The 23,828-nt window shown below is 50.5% G+C and overlaps 1 protein-coding gene and 1 long non-coding RNA gene across 9 annotated transcripts in view; one reads left to right on the forward strand and one right to left on the reverse strand.

The window, feature by feature from the left end:
• Positions 1-1,014: 1,014 nt before the first annotated feature.
• On the reverse strand, positions 1,015-3,417 carry LOC117078763. Of its 3 annotated transcripts, none has more exons than XR_004435156.1 (2): positions 3,142-3,417; positions 1,015-1,546 (listed from the first exon to the last, which is right to left on the reverse strand). It is a non-coding gene; the product is annotated as an uncharacterized LOC117078763 (long non-coding RNA). The 3 variants fall into 3 exon arrangements; XR_004435155.1 differs by having other exon boundaries at positions 2,612-3,417; XR_004435154.1 differs by having other exon boundaries at positions 2,608-3,417.
• A 242-nt stretch (positions 3,418-3,659) lies between these two features.
• Positions 3,660-23,828, forward strand: part of DENND3 (DENN domain containing 3) — a 69,557-nt gene continuing 49,388 nt past the window's right edge. For 4 of the 6 annotated variants that reach the window (XR_004435151.1, XR_004435149.1, XR_004435150.1 and 1 more), the window contains exons 1-5: positions 3,783-3,884; positions 11,108-11,387; positions 12,563-12,678; positions 15,712-15,854; positions 19,643-19,754. Coding sequence is in view for 3 of the 6 variants with exons in the window: in XM_033202202.1 (XP_033058093.1) it covers positions 3,783-3,884; positions 11,108-11,387; positions 12,563-12,678; positions 15,712-15,854; positions 19,643-19,754 (753 nt within the window). In the remaining 3 variants the exon portion in view is untranslated. Of the gene's footprint in view, positions 3,885-11,107; positions 11,388-12,562; positions 12,679-15,711; positions 15,855-19,642; positions 19,755-23,828 lie in introns of all 6 variants that reach the window. The other 2 variants (XM_033202201.1, XM_033202203.1) reach the window with 1 other exon arrangement.

A 23,828-nucleotide genomic window follows, 5' to 3' on the forward strand; every position in this document is an offset into this window, starting at 1 on the left:
TCTGTTCCAGCGCCTTATTTCAGTTCTTTCCAGTATATGTCAGAGGTAGGATCGCTGGGTCATGCGGTAATTCTGTTTAGTTTTGTGAGGAACTGCCATACTGTTTTCCACAGCAGCTGTGCCATTTCACATTCCCAACAACAGTCCACAAGGGTTTCCATTTCTTCACATCCTCGCCCACATTTCTTATTTTTTGTTGTTGTGTTATTTTTAAAAAATAACATCTAATAAGTGTGACATGGTATCTCATTTTAGTTTCGATGTGCATTTCCCTAATGATTAGTGATGTTAAACATCTTTTCATGAGCTTATTGACCATTTGTGTGTCTTCTAAGAAATGTCGATTCGGGTCTGTGCCCACTTTTTAATTGGGCTGGATTTTTTGTTGTTGTTGAGTTGTAGGAATTCTTAATATATTCTGAATAATAACTCTTTTTTTTTTTTTTTTTTTTGAGATGGGATCTCACTTTGTCACCCAAGCTGGAGTGCAGTTGCGTGATCTTGGTTAACTGCAACCTCTGCCTTCTGGGTTCAAGCGATTGTCCTGCCTCAGCTTCCCGAATAGCTGGGTGCCCCCCACCACGCCTGGCTAATTTTTGTATTTTAGTAGAGCTGGGGTTTCACCATTTTGGCCGGGCTTGTCTTGAACTCCTGACCTCAAGTGATCTGCCTGTCTTGGCATCCCAAGTGCTGGGATTATAGGTATGAGCCACTGCATCTGGCTCCGAATATTAATTCTTTATCAGGTATATGATCGGCAAACATTTTCTCTTATTCTGTGACTTTTTCACTCTTTTGAAAGAGTTCTTTGATGTACAAAAGTTTTAACTTTGATGAAGACAATTTAACTATTTTTTCTTTTGTTATCTGTGCTTTTGGGGTCATATGCAAGGAATCACTGCCAAATTCAATGTCAAGAAGCTTTTCCCTTCATCCTGTATTTTAAAAAAATAATTTTAACACCTAAAGTGCTGCTAAAATGTCCAAAGGTTATTGACATCCTGCAGCGTCCCATGAACTCCATTAAAACAATTTATTCAAGTGAAAGTCACACACCATAAACCATCTTAAAGTGAACCGTTTAGTATCAGCACATTCGCAATGTTGAGCTCGCCTCTCTTTTGGTATCAGTACTTTATGGTTTATAAATCATGTTTATTTCTATTTTCTCATTTGATCTTCACAGTGTCCCTGAGAGTTAGAGCAGTAAACCCATTTCACAGGCACACACAGGGAAGGAGGGTCACGTGCTCTGAGCCCACATGCAGTGGCACTGACCGTGTTTGCAGGTTTCTTTTATCCAGTCTGAGCTTTGCTTTCCTCGACTCTGATGTGGGGCAGCGCTGCCTACTGGGGCAATTGTTCCTGCTGGCTGGGCTCTCCGTGCCCCTCTCTTCTTCTCGAGGTCCCCTCATCTGCTCATATGCCTCGACGTGACTTTTCCACCTTTGAGCTTGATTGCTAGTCATCTCCACCTTGGATCTCCAAACCCATTAGCAATTTTTCAAGGATGGGCCAAAGCTTTCTGTAGGCACTTTGGAAGGACCTGTGGCATGAAAGACAGGAATGTATTAACAAGCGCAGAGCTGGGAGCCCCTCAGAGGTCATCTGGCCCAATTATCTGGTTTTAAGGAGGAGGAAAAGGGGGCCTAACGGAGTCAACTGCAAGCTCTGTGCACTGCTGGAGCTCTCTTCCTTAAAGCATTTGGCCTTTTGGCAATAAAGGGACAGCAGAGACCTGCTCTTGCTTGAGCCTCACTGGGTCCTTGTGGCAAGAGCTGCCATGTGTTTACCTCCTTGAATCTTGACCACTGGCCCTCAGGAAGTCACAGCTTAGGGCTGTTAGGCTCACCTGTCACATAGCAACACACAAAGCAGCCAGACCCAGGCCCCGTGCGCCCTCAGGGAGTGGCTCATGGCTCCAGCCCAGGCTGAGAGCCTCTCTCCTGCATGCTGGGGACTCCAGGCGATGGACTCAGACTGTGCGCTTTGCAGAGGCTGCTAAAAATGAGGCCACGGAGGCTGGGCGTGGTGGCTCACGCCTGTAATCCCAGGACTTTGGGAGGCCAAAGCAGGTGTATCACCTAAGGTCAGGAGTTTGAGATCAGCTTGGCTAACATGGTGAAACCCCATCTCCACTAAAAATACAAAAATTAGCGAGGTGTGGTAGTGGGCGCCTGTAATCCCAGCTACTCTGGAGGCTGAGGCAGGAGAATCGCTTGAACCTGGGAGGTGGAGGTTGCGGTGAGCTGAGATCACGCCATTGCACTGCAGCCTGGGCTACAAGAGCAAAACTCTGTCTCAAAAACAAGCAGAAAGACAACAACAAAAACCAATGCCACTGTCGAGAGACAGGCAATTGTGCATGAAATCGGTCTTTCTTTTGAAGTCAGAGATTATAACAACTGTGGCCTGGGCTCACCGATGAGAGCCACCCATGGCAGGCAGCCTCCAGGCCTGAGGGAGAACTAGCGGATCCTCACCATCTTTAGGTTACTAAGCGAAATAAAACCCGTGAGTCAGGCTGCAGTCACGACCTCACCCAGCTTGGGCAAGGAGGGAGAAATTCCTCAGGGCTCCCCTTTCTGATGTTGCCTTGCTTTGTACCTACTGTTCCTTTTCCTGTTCAGCTGATGACAGATGTTTGACATTAAGCGATTTAGAGCTTTGTTTTTTAAAAAACAGAATCATAGATGATCAGAAGTGGAAGTCCCTTTGGAATCATCCCCCTGGGTTACACAGACGGCTATGGCAGGGTAAAGGGAGCCGCAGGTCAGCAGGGACTGAGCCTGGGCCCCTCCAGGCTCTGCAGCAATGACCAGGCAGCAAGTCGGCCTCCCGGGCTTGTGGGCTGCCCTTTCTCTGGGGTCAGCCTGAGGCTTGAAGAGGCCCATGGCCCACCGGTCATCAGGCCAAGCTGATGGAGCTGGAGCTCACGATGGAAGGGCCCTGCCAGGCTTTGGGCCTCTGATCCTCGATCCTGAAGCCTCCCTCTAGCAGCGCCCACTCTGCTCCCTTTCCTGCTGAATTTTACTCAAGTCCGTACTGGACATGGCCGGCCCTAGGTTAACCCGGCAGAGTTATTAACCAGGAGTGGATCTTTCCAACCCCCTTCCCGCTGGCCCTTCCTGCTGTCCACACCCGGCCAACTCCGCTGTCCTGGCAAGGGAGGCCTTCCCGGAGGCGGCGACGGGCGGCTCGTCCGGCCTTTGTGCCCCCACGCTCTCCAGGGTGGGTCCAGGGACTGCCAGATCAGGGGACCCTTTGCGCCCTGGAGCCTAGGGGGCTGCATGACGTCGCCGGGCACCTGATGACCCCGCAGGTTCCTCCCTCGGTCCCCCAGGGAGCGGGCGGCCGGTGGGGCGGGGAGGGGCCGAAGGAAGGGGGCGCGTGCTACGACGACGCGCAGGCGCCAGGGCCCGCAGGCGGGTTCGGAAATGACGACCGCGCGCGGGTCTCCAGCAGCGCCCGCCCCAGGACTGGCCCCGCCCCTAAGTCCCCATCCCTGGGGCCGGGCCAGCCACTCCAGGCCCCGCCCAGGACCTCCCCATCCAGTCAAGCCCCGCCCCCAAACTCTGTCTCCCCGCGGGATCCGCTGGGGCTCTCCAGGCCCCGCCTCGGCTCGGGCCCCGCCCCTCCAGGCCCTGCCTCCAGCCCCGCCCCGCGGACGGCCCTCGCAGCGCACCCGAACCCCAGGCTGCGCGGCGGGTCCCCAGGGGTCTGCGGGCGGCTGAGCGGCCGAGGCACTCGAGCGCGGTACCCACAGCGGGCGGCGGGCAGCCATGGCGGAGGCCGCGTCGCAGCACTTGTCGCTGCCCTCGAGGCTGCTGGAGCTGTGCGCGCTGCTGGGCGCCCCCCGGGACAGCCTCCGAGGCCTCGAGCAGGTAAGGGGCGGGAGGGGAAACTGAGGCGGACGTGAGCCGCGAGGCAGCAGCCGGGGCAGTAGTCGGAGAGCAGGTGCTCGGGTGCCCCGCGGGCTGGGGCGGACTTTCCGAGGGCTGAGTCCCGGTCCCCCCGGCCGTGACCCCGCGCCCCTGTGGCCGGGGACCCCGCCCGAGCTCAGGCAGGTGCCCCCGAGCAGCGTCCTGCTCCCCTTCCTTCCTTTCCCCTCCTCTCCCCGCCCTGGGCCCTCGGCTGCGAACTTGGGCTGCCAGCCAGGAATCTGAGGGTGCCTCGCCTCGGAGCGTCTCTGGGGCCTCTGTCTTCAATCGCCCCCATCTTGGGCAGGTGCTGAAGGTGGGGTGCACCAGACAACGGGCGGAAGCCGCCGGAGCCTCAGGGTCTGGCGGGCCCAGCCCTGAATGATTTCATTCTTTATGCTGGGATGTGTTGTCACCTGGGTTGTGGGTTCTGCACCAGGCACGGAATAATGAGAGAGCACGTCTTGGAGTTAGCCGCCGGCCTCGTGTATTCTGCATGAACCGCTTTGCGATGAAGCCTATAGCTATTTTTCTCACTTGCAGTACCATCCCCACCCCCAACCCTTCCTCCATCTCTGCACCCTCGCAGCCAAAGTGACAACTTCATCTCCCTTCTGCTGGGAAAGCGGCAGTTTTGGAAATTCTCGTTTTCCTTTTTCTTCCCCAGCTTTTCCTAATTCTGTAACGCTGGCTTTCCCTGGAATCCATCTGTGGCTCTGGTTTCCTCCTGGCCCGCCTGTCTGTGACACAGTGACTGGGTCATGTTACCTGGAGATCCCGGCGTCACTGGCCAGCGTCTGCACAGGTCCGTTCATCTCTTTGCAGACGACAGCATTGAAAGGCAGAGAGGCTTCTGAGTATTTAAATGACGCTGGGCTATCCAGGGAAAATAAAGACTGCAGGGCAGAGGGTGTCACCCGGAAAGGTGAATGTTCCTGCAAGTAACCAGATGAATGTCTGTGAGTGTCCAGGGAGTTTCCCTTGCTAGGCGTCAGTACAAAGCCAGCTTCGACTTCAGTGAAAAAGCCTTCTGCTATGGAAATAGTTTCCGCGTTTCCCTCAACCTTTCCTTCCCCTCAATGCCCTGTCATGTCAGTAGATCCCGTTTGAACTCTGTCTCCTCGCAACGTCATGAATTGATTTGTCTCTCTACCTCGAATTTGCCAAATGGCATTGCCTCCTTTTTCTTCGAATAGGAAATGACCTAGTTGCTGCTGTGGTCTCCTCAGCCGCTGGATGTCTTTCCTCCAGGGCGGTTACCACATGGGTATTAGTTGCTTGGTGTGAGACATGTCTTTTGAGAGAAGAGTGAATCAACTGGAATATTTGCAGTGGTGCTTTCTTTTTTTTTTTTTTTAATTTCTTTATTATTATTCTTATTTTATAATAGAGAGGAGGTCTCACTGTGTCGCCCAGGCTCGTCTCCAATTCCTGAGCTCAAGTGATCCTCCCACCTCAGCCTCCCAAAGTGCTGGGATTACAGGCGTGAGCCTCTGCGCCCAGCCAATGGTGCATTCCTGAACTAAACACGCTGCAACATTTTCATGTTCCCAGGTTAAGTGAGAGTATGGACAGTGTGCTACTGTGCTTGTTTAACTTTGTCCTCTTTACTTTGTCTTTTGATTCTGTTAGGGGTTTGGCAAAGGGCGGAGAGAAAAATGGTGAAGGACTAAGAAAATAAGGAGCGTTAGGGGATGGATTCAATTTCTTGGATCCATCCTACTTTTAAGGTCAACACTGATGTTATAGTTAAGCAAACATATGATTTTATTTATTTAGGTTTTCTCCGGCAGTTCTATTTTGAATGTCCAAGGGTTTTTTTTTTTTTTTTTTGGTGGAGTCTTGCTCTGTCTCCCAGGCTGGAGTGCAGTGGTGCAATCTCAGCTCACTGCAAGCTCCGCCCCCTGGAGCTTCACGCCATTCCCCTGCCTCAGCCTCCCGAGTAGCTGGGACTACAGGTACCTGCTACCATGCCCAGCAGATTTCTTTTTGTATTTTTAGTAGAAACGGGGTTTCACCCTGTTAGCCAGGATGGTCTCCATCTCCTGACCTTGTGATCTGCCCACCTTGGCCTCCCAAAATGCTGGGATTACAGGCGTGAGCCACCGCACCTGGCCTGAATGTCCAAGACTTTTAAATAATTTTTACCTTGACTTTTACAAATCCCCATTTCTCTGTGGCCCAGGCATTCCTTCTTGATGACACATGAAAACACAGGTCCGGAGGTATGAGGAATATCCAGCTTCATGTTGGATAGCGGAGGGCCCTTTTTGTTTCATTTCCTAGAAGGGGGAGTGGTGTTTGTCTTGTTGGGAGTGGTGACGGAGAATTTGAGAATGTAGACTGATGTTAGTTACTGTGGTTAGTTACATTCCCCTCCACCCCTTTAATATAGAGCCCCCCACCGCCACCCCTTTATTAGTTGCTATGGAGACTAGACATAGATGTGACGGGATCCATCATAAATCCATCACACAGGGGTGGAAAGTGTTCTAAGTACCTTCCATAGTGCAGGTCACCTGCATAATTCGTGCATGTGAAGCTCCATTGTTATGGTTTTCAGTGGACATCATCCTGACTTTCAGTTTCAGAACAGCACTGGCCAGCCGATCTTCCTGGGTGACGGCAGTCTGTGTCCTCTCTTTGCACCGTCCAGTACAATAGCCACTGGCCATGTGGTCACTGAGCTTGTAGAGTGGCCAGTGAGCTGAGAAACTGAATTTTAAATTTCATTTAATTCTAACTAAACAGTTGGAGAGTAGTAAAAAAAAAAATCTATGAATTTGTTTTATCCCCTTAATAATGGCCGATCCTATAGTGAAGATGAATTCCACTGTGTATTCTAACTTAGAAATTAATCTGTGACTCAAGTAAATTAGGGTGTTCTGGTTTTTGCTTTTTAATTAGCAGTTTTAAAAACCAAAATGATGGTTATTGGGTAGGGGTTTAGTAAGTCCACACCCGGGACAGAAGAACGGGAAATGACCTCACGTCCTGCTGCAGACTGGCAGAGGTGACTAGCATCTCAGTGGTGGTGGGGTCTGTTGGCTGAGGGCAGTCACAGCTTGTATCACCAAGTAACCTCTGAATACTCTTGTGCCAAGACTTCCACTGTCAGGAATTTATTCTAGGGAGAGAACTGGGTGCGTGCAAGTGTGTGTCGCTGCTCTGTTCAGTGTGGTGAAGACTTGAGAGCCACCCACACATCTATCGGGAGGAGGCTGGGTCAATACATGACTGAGTTGACACATGCTGTGATATTGTGATATGCACAGTTGTGAACAGGGAGGTCAGCCACATGGAGTAGTTAAAACAGCTAATGGAACCTGTTATGTAGGATTACTACATTTGTGAAACAAATTTATACATTTATACATGCATTAAAGTGTATAAAATGCATACAAATTCATAAAATGGCAAGGACGTAGTCACCCTGTACAAAGTGTGTCGTCCCTTTCTATTAGCTCCTTTATTATTTCTATATTGTTGTTTATTTATTTTTTTGGGAGGGGGACGGAGTTTCGCTCTTGTTGCCCAGGCTGGAGTGCAATGGTGCAATCTCGGCTCATCACAACCTCCGCCTCCCAGATTCAAGTGATTCTCCTGTCTGAGTCGCCCAAGTAGCTGGGATTATAGGCATGTACCACTATGCCTGGCTAATTTTGTATTTTTAGTAGACAGGGGATTTCTCCATGTTGGTCAGGCTAATCTTGAACTCCCAACCTCAGGTGATCTGCCCGCCTCAGCCTCCCAAAGTGCTGGGATTACAGGCATGAGCCACCGTGCCTGGCCTCTATATTGTTATTTTTCAAAATGAGATTGTATTGCTTGTCCATTCAGAAAAGACAACAGATATTTCATCCTGAGAAAAAACAGGTGTATGGTGAGCAACTGAATGCCAAGTTGATTGGATCTGGGGCACATCATTATAAGTGACTAGAAATAACTAGAGGAATGACAGGTCGGGTGTTGACTCTAGTCAACCAACTGAACTAGTCAAGTCAACTGAACCAATGTTCCGTCCAAGCTAAGAGATCCCAGGTGCCAGGAGTGTGAATGAGGCACAGAACCGCCTCAGTCATCTTCTCTGCTAAATGTGGGGACAGAGAGGAATACAACACCATTTCTGCTGCACCGCACCCCCTCAAATGGAAGGTGGTAGAATACCGCTGGGCAGCGCCGAGATGCCCCAGGGGGTGATGAGCCAGGAGGTGGAGGCCTGGAGGAGCCTGTGGTCCTGGCTGCAGGGTAGCCAAGAGCCTCTTCAGTGAGTGTGGGGGGTAGAGGGTCTGCCCCAGCGCAGGTGGAGCAGTGAGGGGCTGGGCCCTGAGCCCATGGAAGAGCAGGGGAAAGCAGGGTGAAAGCAGGTCATTGCAGAGGTGCTGTGTGTCCTGAGAACCCCAGGGGGCTTAGTCATGCTTGGCTCTGGGGGCATCCTGGCTTAGGGAGCGAGCTGGCCTGCTGCTCAGGGGTGCACTGTCCTATGACTCATGCCCACGTATGACACATGGGAAGATATAGTATCATGACGTGGCAAAACAAACATGCTTTCTTCAGTGTGGGGATGGGACTGCGATGCTTCAGGACTGGGTTGGGGCCACAAAGTATCTGGTCTGCAGTCAGACAAGGACGTCCCTCTTTGAGATAGTGGACAAGATGCTAGTGGGGAGCCCTGGGCTGGGTGGGAGGCAGTGTCTTCCTTCTTCTCCTGACAGAAATCTCCAAGGCTTTGCTTCTGGTTACTCGCTATCTGCCCGGAGCCACGGGTCATGCAGGTGCTTGGTGTGTAAACATGGTACAGTGGGGCAGCAGCAAGCAGATGGAGAGGCTCTTCAGGACCAGTGGCTGAGGTGTGGGTCTGCAGGTGGGGCATGATGGGGGCAGGGCCTGAGGGGCTGGAGTCCCAGCTCTGAAGACCTGAACTGCACTGTGTTTGTTGCAGAGAACATAGGTGGAAGATCAGGCTTTTTGGAAACTAGCAGGAGCTTAATTTTTGAGACTGTAAGTTTAAGGGACCCCAGAGGTGTTGTGGGGGTGGCAGGAGGCAGTCAAGGGGAGCCTGGGACTGGAAAGAGGTGTAGGCTGGGAGTAGGACTCTGGGTTGTCCGTTTGGGTCTGTGCTGTGAGTGCTGAGGTCCTCCAGGAGGAAGGTGAAGGACCCAGGCCTGGGAGTCACAACATGTGAGCAGGACTTAAAAGGGTCTGTGGGGGCCAGAAAGGAGCCGTCAGACCAAGGGAAACCAGAAGGGAGGCGGGATCAAGGCAGTTCCAGGATCCAGGAGGAGGGCTGCTCACTCATCTCATATGCTGCCTTGAGCATGCTCCATTTGTTAGGTCAGAACCGTTCAATTCTGATAGGAAAGTTTTAGAGAAAGTGACATGTAATTGAGGAAATGGACTTCTTTAATGCATGCTACACTAGAGCTTTTACATTATACAATAATATGGATTTCCCATGTTTTGTCCTAGTTCCTACTGATACATTTTTTTCTCCAAATGTAAAGCAATTGTTTACCGAATTTGAGTGATGTAGCATGCAAATCGTCATGTGGAGATTAGAGTGTGCTTACTGATGGAAACTGCTGCCGTTGTTGAAATTTCTTCCAGCATAAGAGCTCCCCTTTTGTCACTGCTGCGTCTTACTGGAATGTTGAGTGTTGGCTGTGCCTTTTCTATCAGCCAAGGTCCCATTTCTCTGGGCGGTGGTGCTATCCTTTTTTTCTTTCTTTCTTTCTTTCCTTCTTTCCTTCCTTCCTTCTTCCTTCCTTCCTTCCTTCCTTCCTTCCTTCCTTCCTTCCTTCCTTCTTCCTTCCTTCCTTTCTTTCCTTTTTTTTTTTGAGACCAGGTCTTGCTCTTTCACCCAGGCCAGAGTACAGTGGTGTGATCACAGCTCACTGCAGCCTCAGCCTCCTAGGCTCAGGCGATCCTCCTGCCTTAGCCTCCCGTGTAGCTGGGACCACAGGCATGCGCCACCATGCCTGGCTAATTTTTTTATTGTTTGTAGAGACGAGGTCTTATTTTGTTGCTCGGGCTGGCCTTGAACTCCTGGGCTCAAGCAGTCCTCCCGCTCTTGCCTCCCAAAGTGCTGGGATTACAGGCATGAGCCACTGCGCCTGGCAATGCTGTCCTTTCTAGGGTCCCTTAAAGACCCTTGACTACCTGCCCTCGGCCGCCTCCTGTCTCTCCATGCCTTGGGTACCCAGGGCCTCTTGCTTCAGGCTTTGCTATTTCGGGCTAGTTTAGCACTGGAACCACTTCCTTCTCACTCACGGACTGCAGCTTACCCACCTTGGAAAGATCTGAAACCAGCCAGGCAGCAGTATTTGTTTAGTCCTAGCTCGGTACTAGGAGCTGTATTGGGCATAGTAGTAACATGGAAGAGAGATGGAAGGGACAGCCCATGTGCTTTATATTATTTTAGGGAAGGATGGGAAGAAAAAAGGCAAAAACAAAAATTATGCCAGTTAAAGTGGAGACAGGCCAAATGCCCCCCTTTTATTGATTCGAGGGGTTCTTTGGTCAGCCGAGGAAGGGCACGTGTCTCCTCTGTACCCACCGGTGCCGTTTCTCACCCCGTGCATCCTCCCAGATCCGTGTGGCAGAAAGGAGGCAGCACAGGCCCGGGTGGGGGCGTGGAGGGCGTGGCCCTGGTAAATGTGTGTGTGTGGGGTTTGACAATATACAGAGCCTGCCCCCCACCCAGGGAGGGCTGAACAGTATATCCATGGGCTCCTGGCAGCCCCACTGGGCTGAGTACTGGACTTACATTGTCTCCCTTATTCCCTATACTCGCCCCTTAAAGGGACAAAGAAGCTTGCTGCCAGGAGCTGGAGGCACAGCCAGGACTTGAGCTCAGGTCTGGATCCCAGTCCCCAGCCTGGACCACAGTGCTTTACAGGAAGGAGGCAGGGTCCTGCTGTCCGTGTGCACAGCTGAAGAGCCAGGCTCTGTGAGGCTGTGTGGCTTCCCTGATCGTAGGGCCCGGCAGGTTCCTAAAACACGCTTCCCAGGAGCCCTTTACTGTCAGGAGCCTCAGGTGGGAAAAGCCACTCATACCAGTGACACCTTTGAACGACAGTGCTGAGGCGCTAGTGTTTGTGGGCACTGAGGGGAGGAGAAAAACAGTGAAGCTCAGACAGAAAGGACACCCTGGAACAAGAAGTAACTCTTATTTTTCTCTTTTTTAGGTTGCTCAGAAAAAGGGAGTCAAACATCTTTCTGCTCTTGATCCAGAGGTCTTGTCCATTTTTGTGCCTCCTTTTATCGGTAAAGAGGACAGTCAAATGGCTGGTGCAAACTGTGGCACTCTCGGTAAAACCAGGAGGCGCTCCTTCAGAAAGAAGAGAGAGAGGCCCAGACCAGAGCAGTGGAAAGGCCTCCCGGGGCTCTCCAGAGTGCCAGAGCCTGAGGATGTGACCGTCCCGGACGGCGTGGACCTCCTCGCCCTGCCCCAGCTGTGCTTCCCAGGTATGTCTAGGAGGTAGGCACCACTAGGGGCCTCCTGCTGCCAGCCGCCCAGAGTGATCCGTTCCCAGAAACCCACAGGCAAAGGGAAGTGGCGTGAGCAGCAGAGCCAGGGACCCTCACTGCCTCCTCTTGTGTGGGATTTAGTTTTCTTAATCTTGGGGATTTTTTTTGTGCGTGTGTGGAGACAGAGTCTCAGTCTGTTGCTCAGGTTGGAGTTCAGTAGCACAATCTCTGCTCACTTCAATCTCCGCCTCCTGGGTTCAAGTGATTCTTCTGTGTCAGCCTCTCAAGTAGCTGGGATTACAGGTGCCCACCACCACGCCTGGCTTTATGTCTTTAGTAGAAATGGGGTTTCACCATGTTGGCCAGGCTGGTCTTGAACTCTTGGCCTCAAGTGATCCACCCGCCTTGGCCTTCCAAAGTGCTGGGATTACAGGTGTGAGCCACCGCTCGACCTGTCTTGGGGATTTTAAAGCTGAAGGAAATGTAAATCATTGAGTGCGGTCCCGGTGTTTTGGAGAATTGAGTCCTGGAAGGGAGGCTGTGTGGACTGCCAGGTAAAACCATTTGTTCCTGGTGCATTCAAGGCTTTTCCCCTTCCACTTAAAATGAAGTCTTGCAGTGGTTGGCAGACAGGTTAAAAATACACCCAGTTCATCTGCAGCTGTTCCACCCCCAGCATGCCTGAGCTTCCCCCGGCAACCTCCTGTTTTCCGTTTCACTGGGGCAAGAAACACAGGCCTGCACTTAGTCCTCAGGCTCACTAGTTCCAGTTAACAGGTGAGCTTGCGTTTTGGGGCTTTATTTTTCTGGTGGTCTTCAGAAAACTCAGACAAAGCACCTAGCATAAGCACCCACCTCAGAACTTGGTGCTATTTCCTGATCACAGGGATTATAAACTCGGGACAGGCGCCAGATGGGCGGCTGCACCCAGCAAGCACTGCCACTGGCTAGCAGGTGCTTGAGAGCTTGTAAAGAAATTGCTGTGTGGGGAGGGACACAGGGAGGAGAGATGGCCGGAGGTGTGATCGGAAGAATGAACTTACCTTGGACATGAAGGCGCTGCCACTGATAACTGGAGAGGTGTGTCCTGAACACTGTGAAGTCATCAGCTCGTGGGTATCCCAGGCCACATGGCAAGAACAGGATTCTTCTTCGTCTCTTTCTGCCTGCAGGCGGTGTGTGCGTGGCCACGGAACCCAAGGAGGATCGCGTCCACTTCCTGGTGCTGACCGATGTCTGCGGGAATAGGACCTATGGCGTGGTGGCCCAGTACTACCGGCCCCTGCACGTAGGTGGTTCCCGTTACTCCCCTCTGAAATTGGGTTTAGATTTTTTATTATGGTGAAATACACATAACACAACATTCACCATTTTAACCGTTTTAAAGTGTGCAGTTCTGTAACATGAAGTACATCCACAGCATTGTGCAACTGCCACCAGTGTCTGGGTCCAAAACGTTTTCATCCTCCCTGAAAACCCCACACCATTAAGGCTTCCCCCATACCACAGAGTCTCGCTCTGTCGCCCAGGCTGGAGCGCAGTGGCACCGTCTCAGCTCACTGCAACCTCCGCCTCCTGGGCTCAAGTGGTGCTCCTGCCTCAGCCTCCCGAGTAGCTGGGACTACAGGCGCCCACCACCAGGCCCAGCTAATTTTTGTGTTTTTAGTAGAGACGAGATTTCACCGTGTTGGCCAGGCTGGTTTCGAAATACTGACCTCAGGTGGTCCACCCGCCTCAGCCTCCCAGAGTGCTGGGATTACAGGCGTGAGCGCTGTGCCTGGCTGGCTAATCCCCTTTCTGTCTCTGGATGTATCTATTCTGGCCACTTCGTGTAAGTGGACTCCTACAACACGTGGCCTGCTTGTCTGGCTTCTTCCCCTTAGCATGTTTTGATGTTCATGTGCGTGGATGCATGTGTCAGTGCCCCGCGGCCTTTTATGGCTGAATGACATTCCATCGTTTGGATGGACCGCATTTTATTTCTCCATGTATCCGTCGATGGACCTGTGGGTTGTTTCTGCCTTTTGTCTTTGGTGTGAGCGATTGGGGTTTGAACTTGACAGCATATTAGATCTGTCACGCATATTGCGAGTGTTGTGTGGGTAGGCCCGTGTGTGTGAATCAGAGGGCCTTTGGGGAGCTTGTAGGGGAAATGAGGTATCCAAAGGTGCAGGGTGACCAGCTGCACACGTCCAGAGGGTTTCCCGAAGCAAAAAGTGAGCCAGAGCCTTAGTTTAGGTGCCCTGGTGCCATGAAGGGAAGTCTGTGAGTTCCATGCAGTCGAGAGAAGTGGCTGGCCTGGATTCCCTCGGAGCCCAGGGCACGTGTTTTCTTTGTTGACAGAAGCGTGCTTACACATGTGACACTGAGTGTTGGGAGGTGTGAGGTATAATCACATGGATTCTGTCCCTGGAAACTCATGGGGCAGCACTGACAGGCCCGGATGTTCTTACTGAATATGCAGGAGCAAAACTTACTCCTTGATGCTCCGAATGCATAATCTTATGTTTTTGGGAGAGGTCATTTTCACAGTGTGCTGAGAGCAGAACCAAGGTCAGATCTCGGGCGGAGCATGCAGGGGACCGGCGTCTGCCTCTGTGACCTGGCTGCCAGCAGTGCCTGGCCTTTCTTCCGGGGTTATGTTAATGGAGGGATGAGAGGAAGGTGGAGAATCCTGCCCCTCCATGTAGCCAGTGTTCCAGATGAGAAAGGATCCACAATGTTGGATCTTTCAGAAAAGCACCTTGGGAGTTTGTCTGTGAAATAACACCTACCGGGAGCAACAAGCGTGTGATTTTCGTGATCATGAAATACACATGTTAAACAAAGGAGCAGCCCCTCTGGTTTGCATCAGTACAGCAGATGCCACTGTTCCCACTTTGCCGGCCTGGCGTGGGCATGCCTGGCCCCGCTCCTGCCCTCCTAGCAGCTGTGTAGTTTCGGGGTGTCCCGAGGCCCCACAGCACTCACCTCCCCTTCTTCACCATGTATACGGATGACCGCTATATCTATCGTTCTTTCTTTTTTTTTGAGACGGTCTCGCTGTGTCGCCCAGGCTGGAGTGCAGTGGTGCAATCACAGCTCACTGCATCCTTGATCTCCAGGGCTAGCTCAAGTGATTCTCCCACCTCAGTCTCCTGAGTAGCTGGGACCACAGGTGCGCACCACCGTGCCCAGCTCATATGTCGTATTTTTTGTAGAGATGAGGTCTTGCTATGTTGCCCATGCTGATCTTGAACTACTGGAATCCTGCCTCAGCCTCCACAAGTGTTGAGATGACAGGTGTGAGCTACATGCCCAGCCCGCAACTATCGTTCTATTGATAACACAGCCCCAGCCCCTCTCATACACTCTCCTCTGCCTTTCCTCTGACATGACACTACGTGACTTGAGGGTGGGAACCATATTGTGTCTGGGTAGCTGCAGCTCCCCCCGGCTACTGTAACAATAGCAGCAGCCGCCGCACAGCTGTGAGCAGCTCAGCACCAGGCATGGCGTAAGCACTTTGTGTAGAGTCATTCATTTAATCCTAACCACAATGAATGAGGTTAGGAAATGACAGATGGAGACATGGTGGCAGAGACAGGTTAAAAGACCTGCCCAAGATGACACGGCAGCAGGCAGGGTTGGAATTGAGTAGACTGACCCTCGGAAAGCAGATGTTTATTAAATTTTGCTAGATAAACAAATGATGTAGCTGACTATTTCCTGGACGTCTCCCTTTACCTGGATATCTTATCGGTACCCTAAATCCAGCCAGTTCCCACACTGAAGCTATCATCATGCCCTTCCATCCCTACAAAAACCCCAAACTGACAACACTTCCCCAGGGCCCGGTTGGTGAGCCCCAAATACTTTGCCACTTGTAAGCTCTGCAGTGTGCTGGGTCTTCTAGAACACGACCGCTGTGGCTCCCACACAGACTGAGGCCTCCTCTCCTGCTCTGTCCTCCTGGGCACATGTGGGTGCCGCTTCCTGTGCATGGCTCCTGCATTTTCCCCCCTTGTAAAGCAGAGTCCTTTGTGTGTCGTGGGTCTTACTGTGTTCTAATCATGCGTTCCTTCTTATCTCAAGGCCGTCAGCGTCTCTGGGGCGGGAATGCATCTTGCTCTCTTTGTAGCCTCAGCACCTCAAATGGTGCAAGCACCAAATAGGGACCCCGTAGACTTTGACTGGAGGGCCGGTGCTGGCTTGGACGCGTTGCAGGGGTGGGGATGGTGGACTCTCAGCTTGTTCTGTGCTGAAACATGACCCCACTGGAAACAGATACTGGAATTGCCAAGGTGGGGAGGTAACAATGTCACTGTTGCTTTTCATGTAGGATGAGTACTGTTTCTACAATGGCACAACGCACAGGGAGCCGTCCCGTCTGGCTGTGGGCGCTGCTGGCTGCTTCGTGCCCTACGCCGTGTGCGTGGTCTCCAGGTTCCCCTATTACAACTCCCTCAAGGACTGCCTCTCCTGGTGAGCTGGGGCACCGGGGGCTGTGGGTGGGGGGGGGGCAGCTCTCTGTGCCTCTCCAGGTGAGCCAGGGCACCGGGGGGGTGGGGACGGTGGGGGTCAGCTCTCTGTGCCTCTCCAGGTGAGCCAGGGCACCGGGGGCTGGGGGTGGTGGGGGGCAGCTCTCTGTGCCTCTCCTGGTGAGCCAAGGGACCAAGGGGCTGGAAGTGGTGGGGGTGCAGCTCTCTGTGCCTCCCCTGGTGAGCTGGGAGACCGGGGGGTGGGGACGGTGGGGGTGCAGCTCTCTGTGCCTCCCCTGGTGAGCTGGGAGACCGGGGGCTGGGGGCGGTAGGAGGGGCAGTTCTCTGTGCCTCCTAGGCTGCTGCTTAAGGCTGGGGGCAGTGGGCAGGGGGGTGCGGCAGCAGGCGCTCCTCTCTGTGACTGGTAACATACGGTAATGGCATGGTAGGAAAGGGATAAGCCACACTGTGGGAAGTAAGGTTGATGTGCAGGATTTTCATTTTGTTTAGATTTTCACAAAGAGGCATATATTAGGAAAAACTCTTTTCCTAGCTGAGAATATTAGGAGGCTGCTGTTTGTTCTGATGAGGTTTATTGACATTTTAAAGATGACCTTGGCTGGGTGTGGTGGCTCACACCTGTAATCCCAGCGTATTGGGAGGCTAAGATGGGAGGATTGTTTGAGCCCAGGGGTTTGAGACAAGCCTGGGAAACATAGCAATACCCTGTCTCTAAAAAACAATTTAAAAACTAACTGGGCGCGGTGGTGCGTGCCTATAGTCCCAGCTACTGGGGAGGCTGAGGCAGGACGATGGCTTGAGCCTAGGAGTTCAAGGCTGCAGTGAGCTGTCATTGCACCACAGCACTCCAGCCTAGGTGACAGAGCAAGACCCTGCCACCTTGTTTTGTAGAACCTGTAACTGTCTCCCTGCTGATAGTAAGTAGAAAGGCTGAGGACGTAAAGAACTTTTGAAAAATCAGAAAGACATCGTGTAGAACCCAGTAGGCTCTCGTTATCAAAGGATGCTTTTGTGACTTCGGGGGCTGTAGTCTGAGTTCAGACATGGTCAGTCCCAGTGGGCATTTGTGCATGGAGCCGTTTCTTTTGAGTCTCGTAAAGTTACAGTCTTAGAATTTGTACTTGTTTGATTAAAGGCTGAGGAGAAAGCAGTTAACAACAGTTCACTTTGTGTCATTGTGCTGGAGAATGAGCTATAGCAAATCGCTGAATGGGTACTTTCTGTGTCTTGCAAAGCGCAGTCATTTGAGACCTTCTGCCTTGACCAGAGGGATGAGCCCCATGGAGGGTGAGCTGGAACCTTACTGTTCAAATCAATGACCTGTAATTCAAATCCCAGCGCTTCAGTGGTTTGCTTCTTAAAATACAACTGGCTTTTGGACATAGTTTGGGTCTAGTCTACATTTTATTGCCATAGACATAAAATATCTTTTTTTTTTTTTTTTTTGAGATGGAGTCTCACTCTGTCGCCCAGGCTGGGGTGCAGTGGCCAGATCTCAGCTCACTGCAAGCTCCGCCTCCCGGGTTTACGCCATTCTCCTGCCTCAGCCTCCCGAGTAGCTGGGACTATAGGCGCCCGCCACCTCGCCCGGCTAGTTTTTTGTACTTTTTAGTAGAGACGGGGTTTCACCATGTGAGCCAGGATGATCTCGATCTCCTGACCTCGTGATCCGCCCGTCTCGGCCTCCCAAAGTGCTGGGATTATAGGCTTGAGCCACTGTGCCCGGCCAACATAAAATATCTTTGAGAACAGAGAGCTGACTGGGTCGTAGTCAATGAACAGGTGAATTGAGCATACGCATGTTTGCTGAATGTCTGTCACCAGTGCCCAGAAAGTGACAGAGTAAGCCCGGACATGGTCCCCTTTTATTTACTAACTGATGATCTTCATTACTTGAAGGTAAACAACGTTTTCACTAATCTCTAGTTTCCTCTTGTGTAAAATGTAGATGGTTACTTCCACCTTTTGTTAGCTGAAATGAATGGGTGGTGGCCAGACAGATGCCCTTGGAAGACAGGAAGAAAGGAGGTGTTGTGATTGGCAACAGATATCCTCCTGCTAGACGTTAATGCAAACACATATTTCACTTGAAAAATGTGCTCATGTTCATGCTTCTTTCTTTCTCAGTGCCCGTTACTGTGTGATCAGAACTAGAAGGGGCAAAATACGGAAACAGAATGCAGCTAAAAGAGGCAAATGACAGAAATTCAAATTGCAGTGTGACAACACGAATTTGTAGTTTTAAAAAAATCGGTTCTGTTAGCATGATAATATGCCAAATATGTCTCCACGTGGACAAAAAATGGGCAAGAGTATATTTAATTGTGTTTTGGGAATCAGAGTATGGGCAGTTGTTTTTTTTTTTGTTTTGTTTTTGTTTTTTTTTTGTTTTTTTTGTAGACGGAGTCTTGCTGTGTCACCCAGGCTGGAGTGCTGTGGCCAAATCTTCAGCTCACTGTAATCTCCGCCTCCCGGGTTCACGCCATCCTCCTGCCTCAGCCTCCTGAGTAGCTGGGACTACAGGCGCCCGCCACCTCGCTCGGCTAGTTTTTTGTATTTTTAGTAGAGACGGGGTTTCACCGTGTTAGCCAGGATGGCCTCAATCTCCTGACCTTGTGATCTGCCCGCCTCGGCCTCCCAAAGTGCTGGGATTACAGGCTTGAGCCACCGCGTCCGGCCGGGCAGTTGTTTTTTAAATTTTTATTTACAGATTTTTTTGAGAGACAAGGTCTCACAGTCACGCAGGCTGCAGTGCAGTACCGTTATCGTAGCCCACTGCGTCCTCACACTCCCAGGCTCAAGTGATCCTCCCAGCTCCATCTCCCAGGCAGCTGGGACTGCAGGTGTGCACCACCACACCAGGATAATTTTTAAATTTTTTGTAGAGATGGGGGTCTCACTATTTTGTGCAGGCTGGTCTTGAACTCCTGGCCTCAAGTGATTCTCCCACCTCGGACTCCCAAAGTGCTGGGAATACCAGTGTGAACCACCACACCCACCTCACTTGTAGTTTTTTTTTTTTTTTTCTTTTTTTTGAGACAGAGTCTCACTCTGTCCCCCAGGCTGGAGTGCAGTGGCACTATCTCGGCCTACTGTAAGCTCCGCCTCCCGGGTTCACGCCATTCTCCTGCCTCAGCCTCCCAAGTAGCTGGGACTACAGGTGCCCACCACCATGCCCACCACCATGCCTGGCTAATTTTTTGTATTTTTAGTAGAGATGGGGTTTCACAATGTTAACCAGGATAGTCTTGATCTCCTGACCTCGTGATCCACCTGCCTTGGCCTCCCAAAGTGCTGGGATTACAGGTGTGAGCCACCGCACCCGGCCCCTCTTACAATTTTAAATTGTGTACAGTACTTTAAAAGTCAGAGTCCATTTTGGAAACAGACTTTTTCAAGCACTCTCCTTTCAGAAGTTTGTTCTTTTATTCCTTACTGAGGTAAAACACACATACAGAAAAACGCACAAATTCCAGTGATTTTCCACAAACTGAACACACACATGTAACTAGCACCCAGATGAGGAAACAGAGCATGACCAGGCCTCCCCCTTTGAAAATAAACCTCCCTTTGTGCCACCTTTCAGGCACTACTGCCAACCTGGGGCCACTCTGCTGCCGTCCAACAGCTTGGTGACTCTGCTCTTGATGCAAGGTCTTGGAGCCACTGCTGCAGACCCTGGGGAGATTCCAGTGTGATTAGAAACACTAAGGATGACAACTGCGTTCTCATTTTTATTTTGCGGTTTGATTTTTGTTTTCTGAATTTCAGTTTATTGGCTAATCTAAAGCTCTGTAAAGATTTTGAAGTTGACAATCCTATAAAAGATTTTGCTGCGAAGCTATCTTTGATACCGAGCCCGCCACCTGGACCACTCCATTTGGTAAAGTATATCTGAAAATTATATTGTTTTCTCTTTGCAAATAGTAAAAGTAAGACGTTGAAGATAATGTAAATGTTTAAAACTATTTCTGAAGTTCTAGCTGTTGTAAATCTAAAATAAAATTCTAAGCCTCCTCCCCGCCCACAGCTGACTGATTGAACCCCCTTTTGGCCAAGGGGCCCCCAGAGAAACCCACAAAACAGAATTATTGGCCGGAATGGAAGGGAGATCAGACGCGCCTGGTTCTACCCTCTCCCTCTTGCGTGAGTGTGTGGGGGTGTTTGTGTATAGGGTTGTAAACTAAAACTAAAATCCTAAGCCTCCCTACCGACTGAACAGTTCCCTCTTGGCCAACGGGACCCTAGAATAACCTTAAAAATGAAATTCCCAGCCATGACAGGAAGGAAGGTCAGACATGCCTTGTTATGCCTGCTCCCTTTTGGAGTTTAGGCACCGCTGACCGGCGTTAGGTTAAAATGGAGATCCTGAGACCGACAGAACAGACTCTCTGTGGCCGTAAGATTCCAAATTATGAACAAAACCTAAGGTCACGCAAAGCAAGGGTGACGTCACTCCTCACCAACCATAAGGGCTCCTTAAACAGGTATAACGTAGCTTACTTTCCAACCTGACTCTGCTACAGCATCCATGACAGATAGCAGACCCTGAAGAAAATCAAAGTATTTTACTGCAAAATATGTTGCTTTGACATATTTTGAAATGGCACTACAAAGCTGTCTTTTTTGGGGAAATTTGCATCTGTAGAGAATCTATTCATGCAGCCAGGCCTGCCTTTCTCAGCCTTTCCCAGATCTAGGAGCGATGAACTGAGAGCCTGACACTTTTAAAGTGTGAAAAGAGACATTCACCATCTCTTCCCTCCGAGGGCTGCCACCTGTGAGGTTTCCTTTATGTAACAAGGGCCTCGGCCCCACACCCCCTTATCTTGACTCAGTCCTTCTTTCCCACTGACTTCAGGTCTTTAGACAGTAGCTCAACTTTCTCAACCAATTGTCAAGTAAAGAATCCCTAAAACCCATTCATGACTTATGCCCTCCTTCCTCTTTGAGATGCCCCACCTTTTTGGGCCAAACCAACATCACCCTCCATGGACTGATGTATGTCTTTGCCCGTCACTCCTGTCTCTGTAAAATGCACAAAACCAAACTGTAACCTGGCCATCTGGGGACCACGCTTCAGATTGTTCCCTAGGCCGTGGCCACTCAGAATAAACCCCTTTAAAATATTTTAGAGAGTTTGATTTTCCCATTAACACTGTGCTTACGTTATGTTTCTCAAGGTCCTTATGGAAACATGTTATATACTCTTTCTAAAGGTGAAAAGTTAAATATTTAGACTTGAGTTTTGCAGAGCGGCCTGTGATAAACAGAGCTAGTAACATGTCATGGATACTTCAGTGGTTAGCACATCAGTTCATAGCTCCCTATGCAGATAATACACGGACACCTGAATCCTTTGTAGAATAATGTATTCAAATTACAGATTTCTCATTTATTTGTTTATTTGTCTTTAATATTGGATATTGTATTTTGTTTTTTGTTTGTTTTTTGTTTGTTTGTTTGTTTTATAGGTGGAGTCTTGCTCTGTTGCCCAGGCTGGAGTGCAGTGGCACGATCTCGGCTCACTGCAAGCTCCGCCTCCTGGGCTCAAGACATTTCTCCTGCCTCAGCCTCCTGAGTAGCTGGGACTGCGGGCGCCACCACCACTCCCGGCTAATTTTTTGTATTTTTAGTAGAGACAGGATTTCACCAGGATGGTCTTGATCTCCTGACCTTGTGATCCGCCTGCCTCGGCCTCCCAAAGTGCTGGGATTACAGGCGTAAGCCACCGCGCCCGGCCTGGATATTGTATTTCATTTGTTAGTGTTTTCTCTTGTACAGTGTGATTAATGAGAAGTAACTGGTTTTATATTTTTTGTTACTCTTAGATGTAGTGCTGTGTTATTTAATGAACAGTCAAACACTTCCCAGGCTGGTTTTTTTTCTGAGAGATGTTATTGGTGATTTCAAGACACAGGGTTTAGGGTTAAGTGAAGCTGGAGATGTGGCTGGCCGCCTTCCCCTTTTGTTTGTTGAGAAACATGTCAGGTTGCTCAGCTCCGTGAAGAAACCCGTTTGACTCAGCATGTTCCAAACTAATTTTAACCGTACTTAGGATGCTGCTTTTTATTTTTTCCTTTAATAGACACCTGTCAAACGTCTCAAAATGTTTAGTAAATGTCGATTCAGTTTCATTATGTTAGTCCTCTGAAAGATTATATGTCTTAATCTTGATCTTCTACATTTTTCTTTACTGACAATGGAAAAAATAAGTTTCTCATATCAGAAGACACATGATCATGAACTTAAAATGTGCGTTTTTAACATTACCCCAACCCTACCAGTCTGCTGGGTGGAAAATCCTATCGGCGCATTCCAGTCCAGATACGGAGCAGGCCGCAGGTCTCCATCAGCTCTGCTCCCAGAAGCCTTTGTAGGGAATGTTTATTGGCTATGTGTTTTGTACATCTGTTTTATGTGGATCGTTGGCATTTTCTTGTCAACCGTATGTGCAGTGAAATCATCAAAGTTTATGTTCTTGTTCTGTAGACTCAGCAAGTATTTACTGAGAGTCTGTGCGATCAGTGAACAGAGCCAGACCTCTGGCTCCAAAGCAGTCTCAGGGTCAGCAGTAATGAGCTGCACTCGGCTTTTGAACATAAGGAATGAGCGCGTAGCACTCCCAGCGCTTTTCCATGTCTCCTGGGCTGATGACTCTTGGCTCCTTGATTTCGACGCACCCGTGAGGAAGGTGACCGAGGGTCGCCGCTGGCCTGCTCACCCATTCCATCCATCACTCAGCCTGGCCGGACTACCTTCAGCGTTCCTTTCCAGTTTGCCCGTTTCCTTGCTGCCACTTCATTCTGGGTCACCAGCTGCTCCCCGCTGCGTGACTTGGGGACCACTGGCTTGTCTGCTTTGGTTCATTCTTGGCCCTTCCCTTTGTCCTCTGCACAGTGGCTGCAGAGATTATTAACACATGGACATTGGGCTTTGCTTCTCTTCCCCAAGCCCCACAACAGTTTCTCATCGTCTGCCTTCCTCACTCCTGCAGCCCGGACCCTGTCTCACTGTCCAGCTCTGTTTTATGCCACTCCCCATGGCGTGCTGCTCTCCATCCTCACTGGACTCCTGTCCATTCCCCGAAGATACCGCCACAGGGCCCTTGCACACGCTGTTTCCAGAAACAGTGTTTCCTCTGTTTTCTTGTGGCCAGCTATGGCTCATCTCTGGTCGCTCTCAGCGGTCAGGTCTTTGGATCGTCTTCCCTGAGTGACCCCCACTCCCCATCTCTCTGATAGCACCCGGTTCTCATCCTGCAGGGCCCAGCACAGTTTAATTAGGGCTTCTGTGCATGTGTTTTTGTTTAATGTTCATCTCCCCCATCAGACTCTGAGCTGCATGAAGGTAGAGGCCACGCCCAGCACTGCATATCCAGGGCTCACAGCCAGGCCCGCACAGGGCTGCCCAGCAGTGAGCTGTGTGGTGGGCGAGCGCATGCAGGGATGCCTCGGGTTCCAGTGCTAGCCAGTCAGTGCCTGCTGATCTGTGTCCTGTGCATGTGTCTAAATGACACAGTGTCTAAATGAGTGACTCAGTCTGTATCGGGATTGACTCAGTGCGGCTCTCCATATCAAGTCTAATTAGCTACTGGCTCTAAGTTGGTATAATGCTCGTGATCTGTTTTAGGGAATGTCATATATGAATGTTGATTGTTTTGAATAAATCCAAGAGGTCAGTGTATGCCAAGGCCAAGGTTCTCATCTGGTGCAGGAGCTAACCCAGCCGTATTTTCTAGAACCCACTGCAAACAAGGTAGCTTCGAGGCTGTTTTAGAGAGCAGCAGTGAGACGGGTCTTGTGTTTTGAGTGTGTGTGTGTCCGTGTCTTGTTACTTCTGGTCTAGGTTATCTCTGATCTATGCTGGTGGAAAGGAAGGAGAGAGGGGCCCCCATAGCACAGGGAGTAGAGGAGAGAGCCGTACCCTGTGCCTTGGTTCCCTGGTTCCCGTTCAG

This window comes from Trachypithecus francoisi, unplaced genomic scaffold (assembly GCF_009764315.1).
Source record: "Trachypithecus francoisi isolate TF-2019V2 unplaced genomic scaffold, Tfra_2.0 Lachesis_group7, whole genome shotgun sequence".
Lineage (NCBI taxonomy): Eukaryota > Metazoa > Chordata > Mammalia > Primates > Cercopithecidae > Trachypithecus > Trachypithecus francoisi.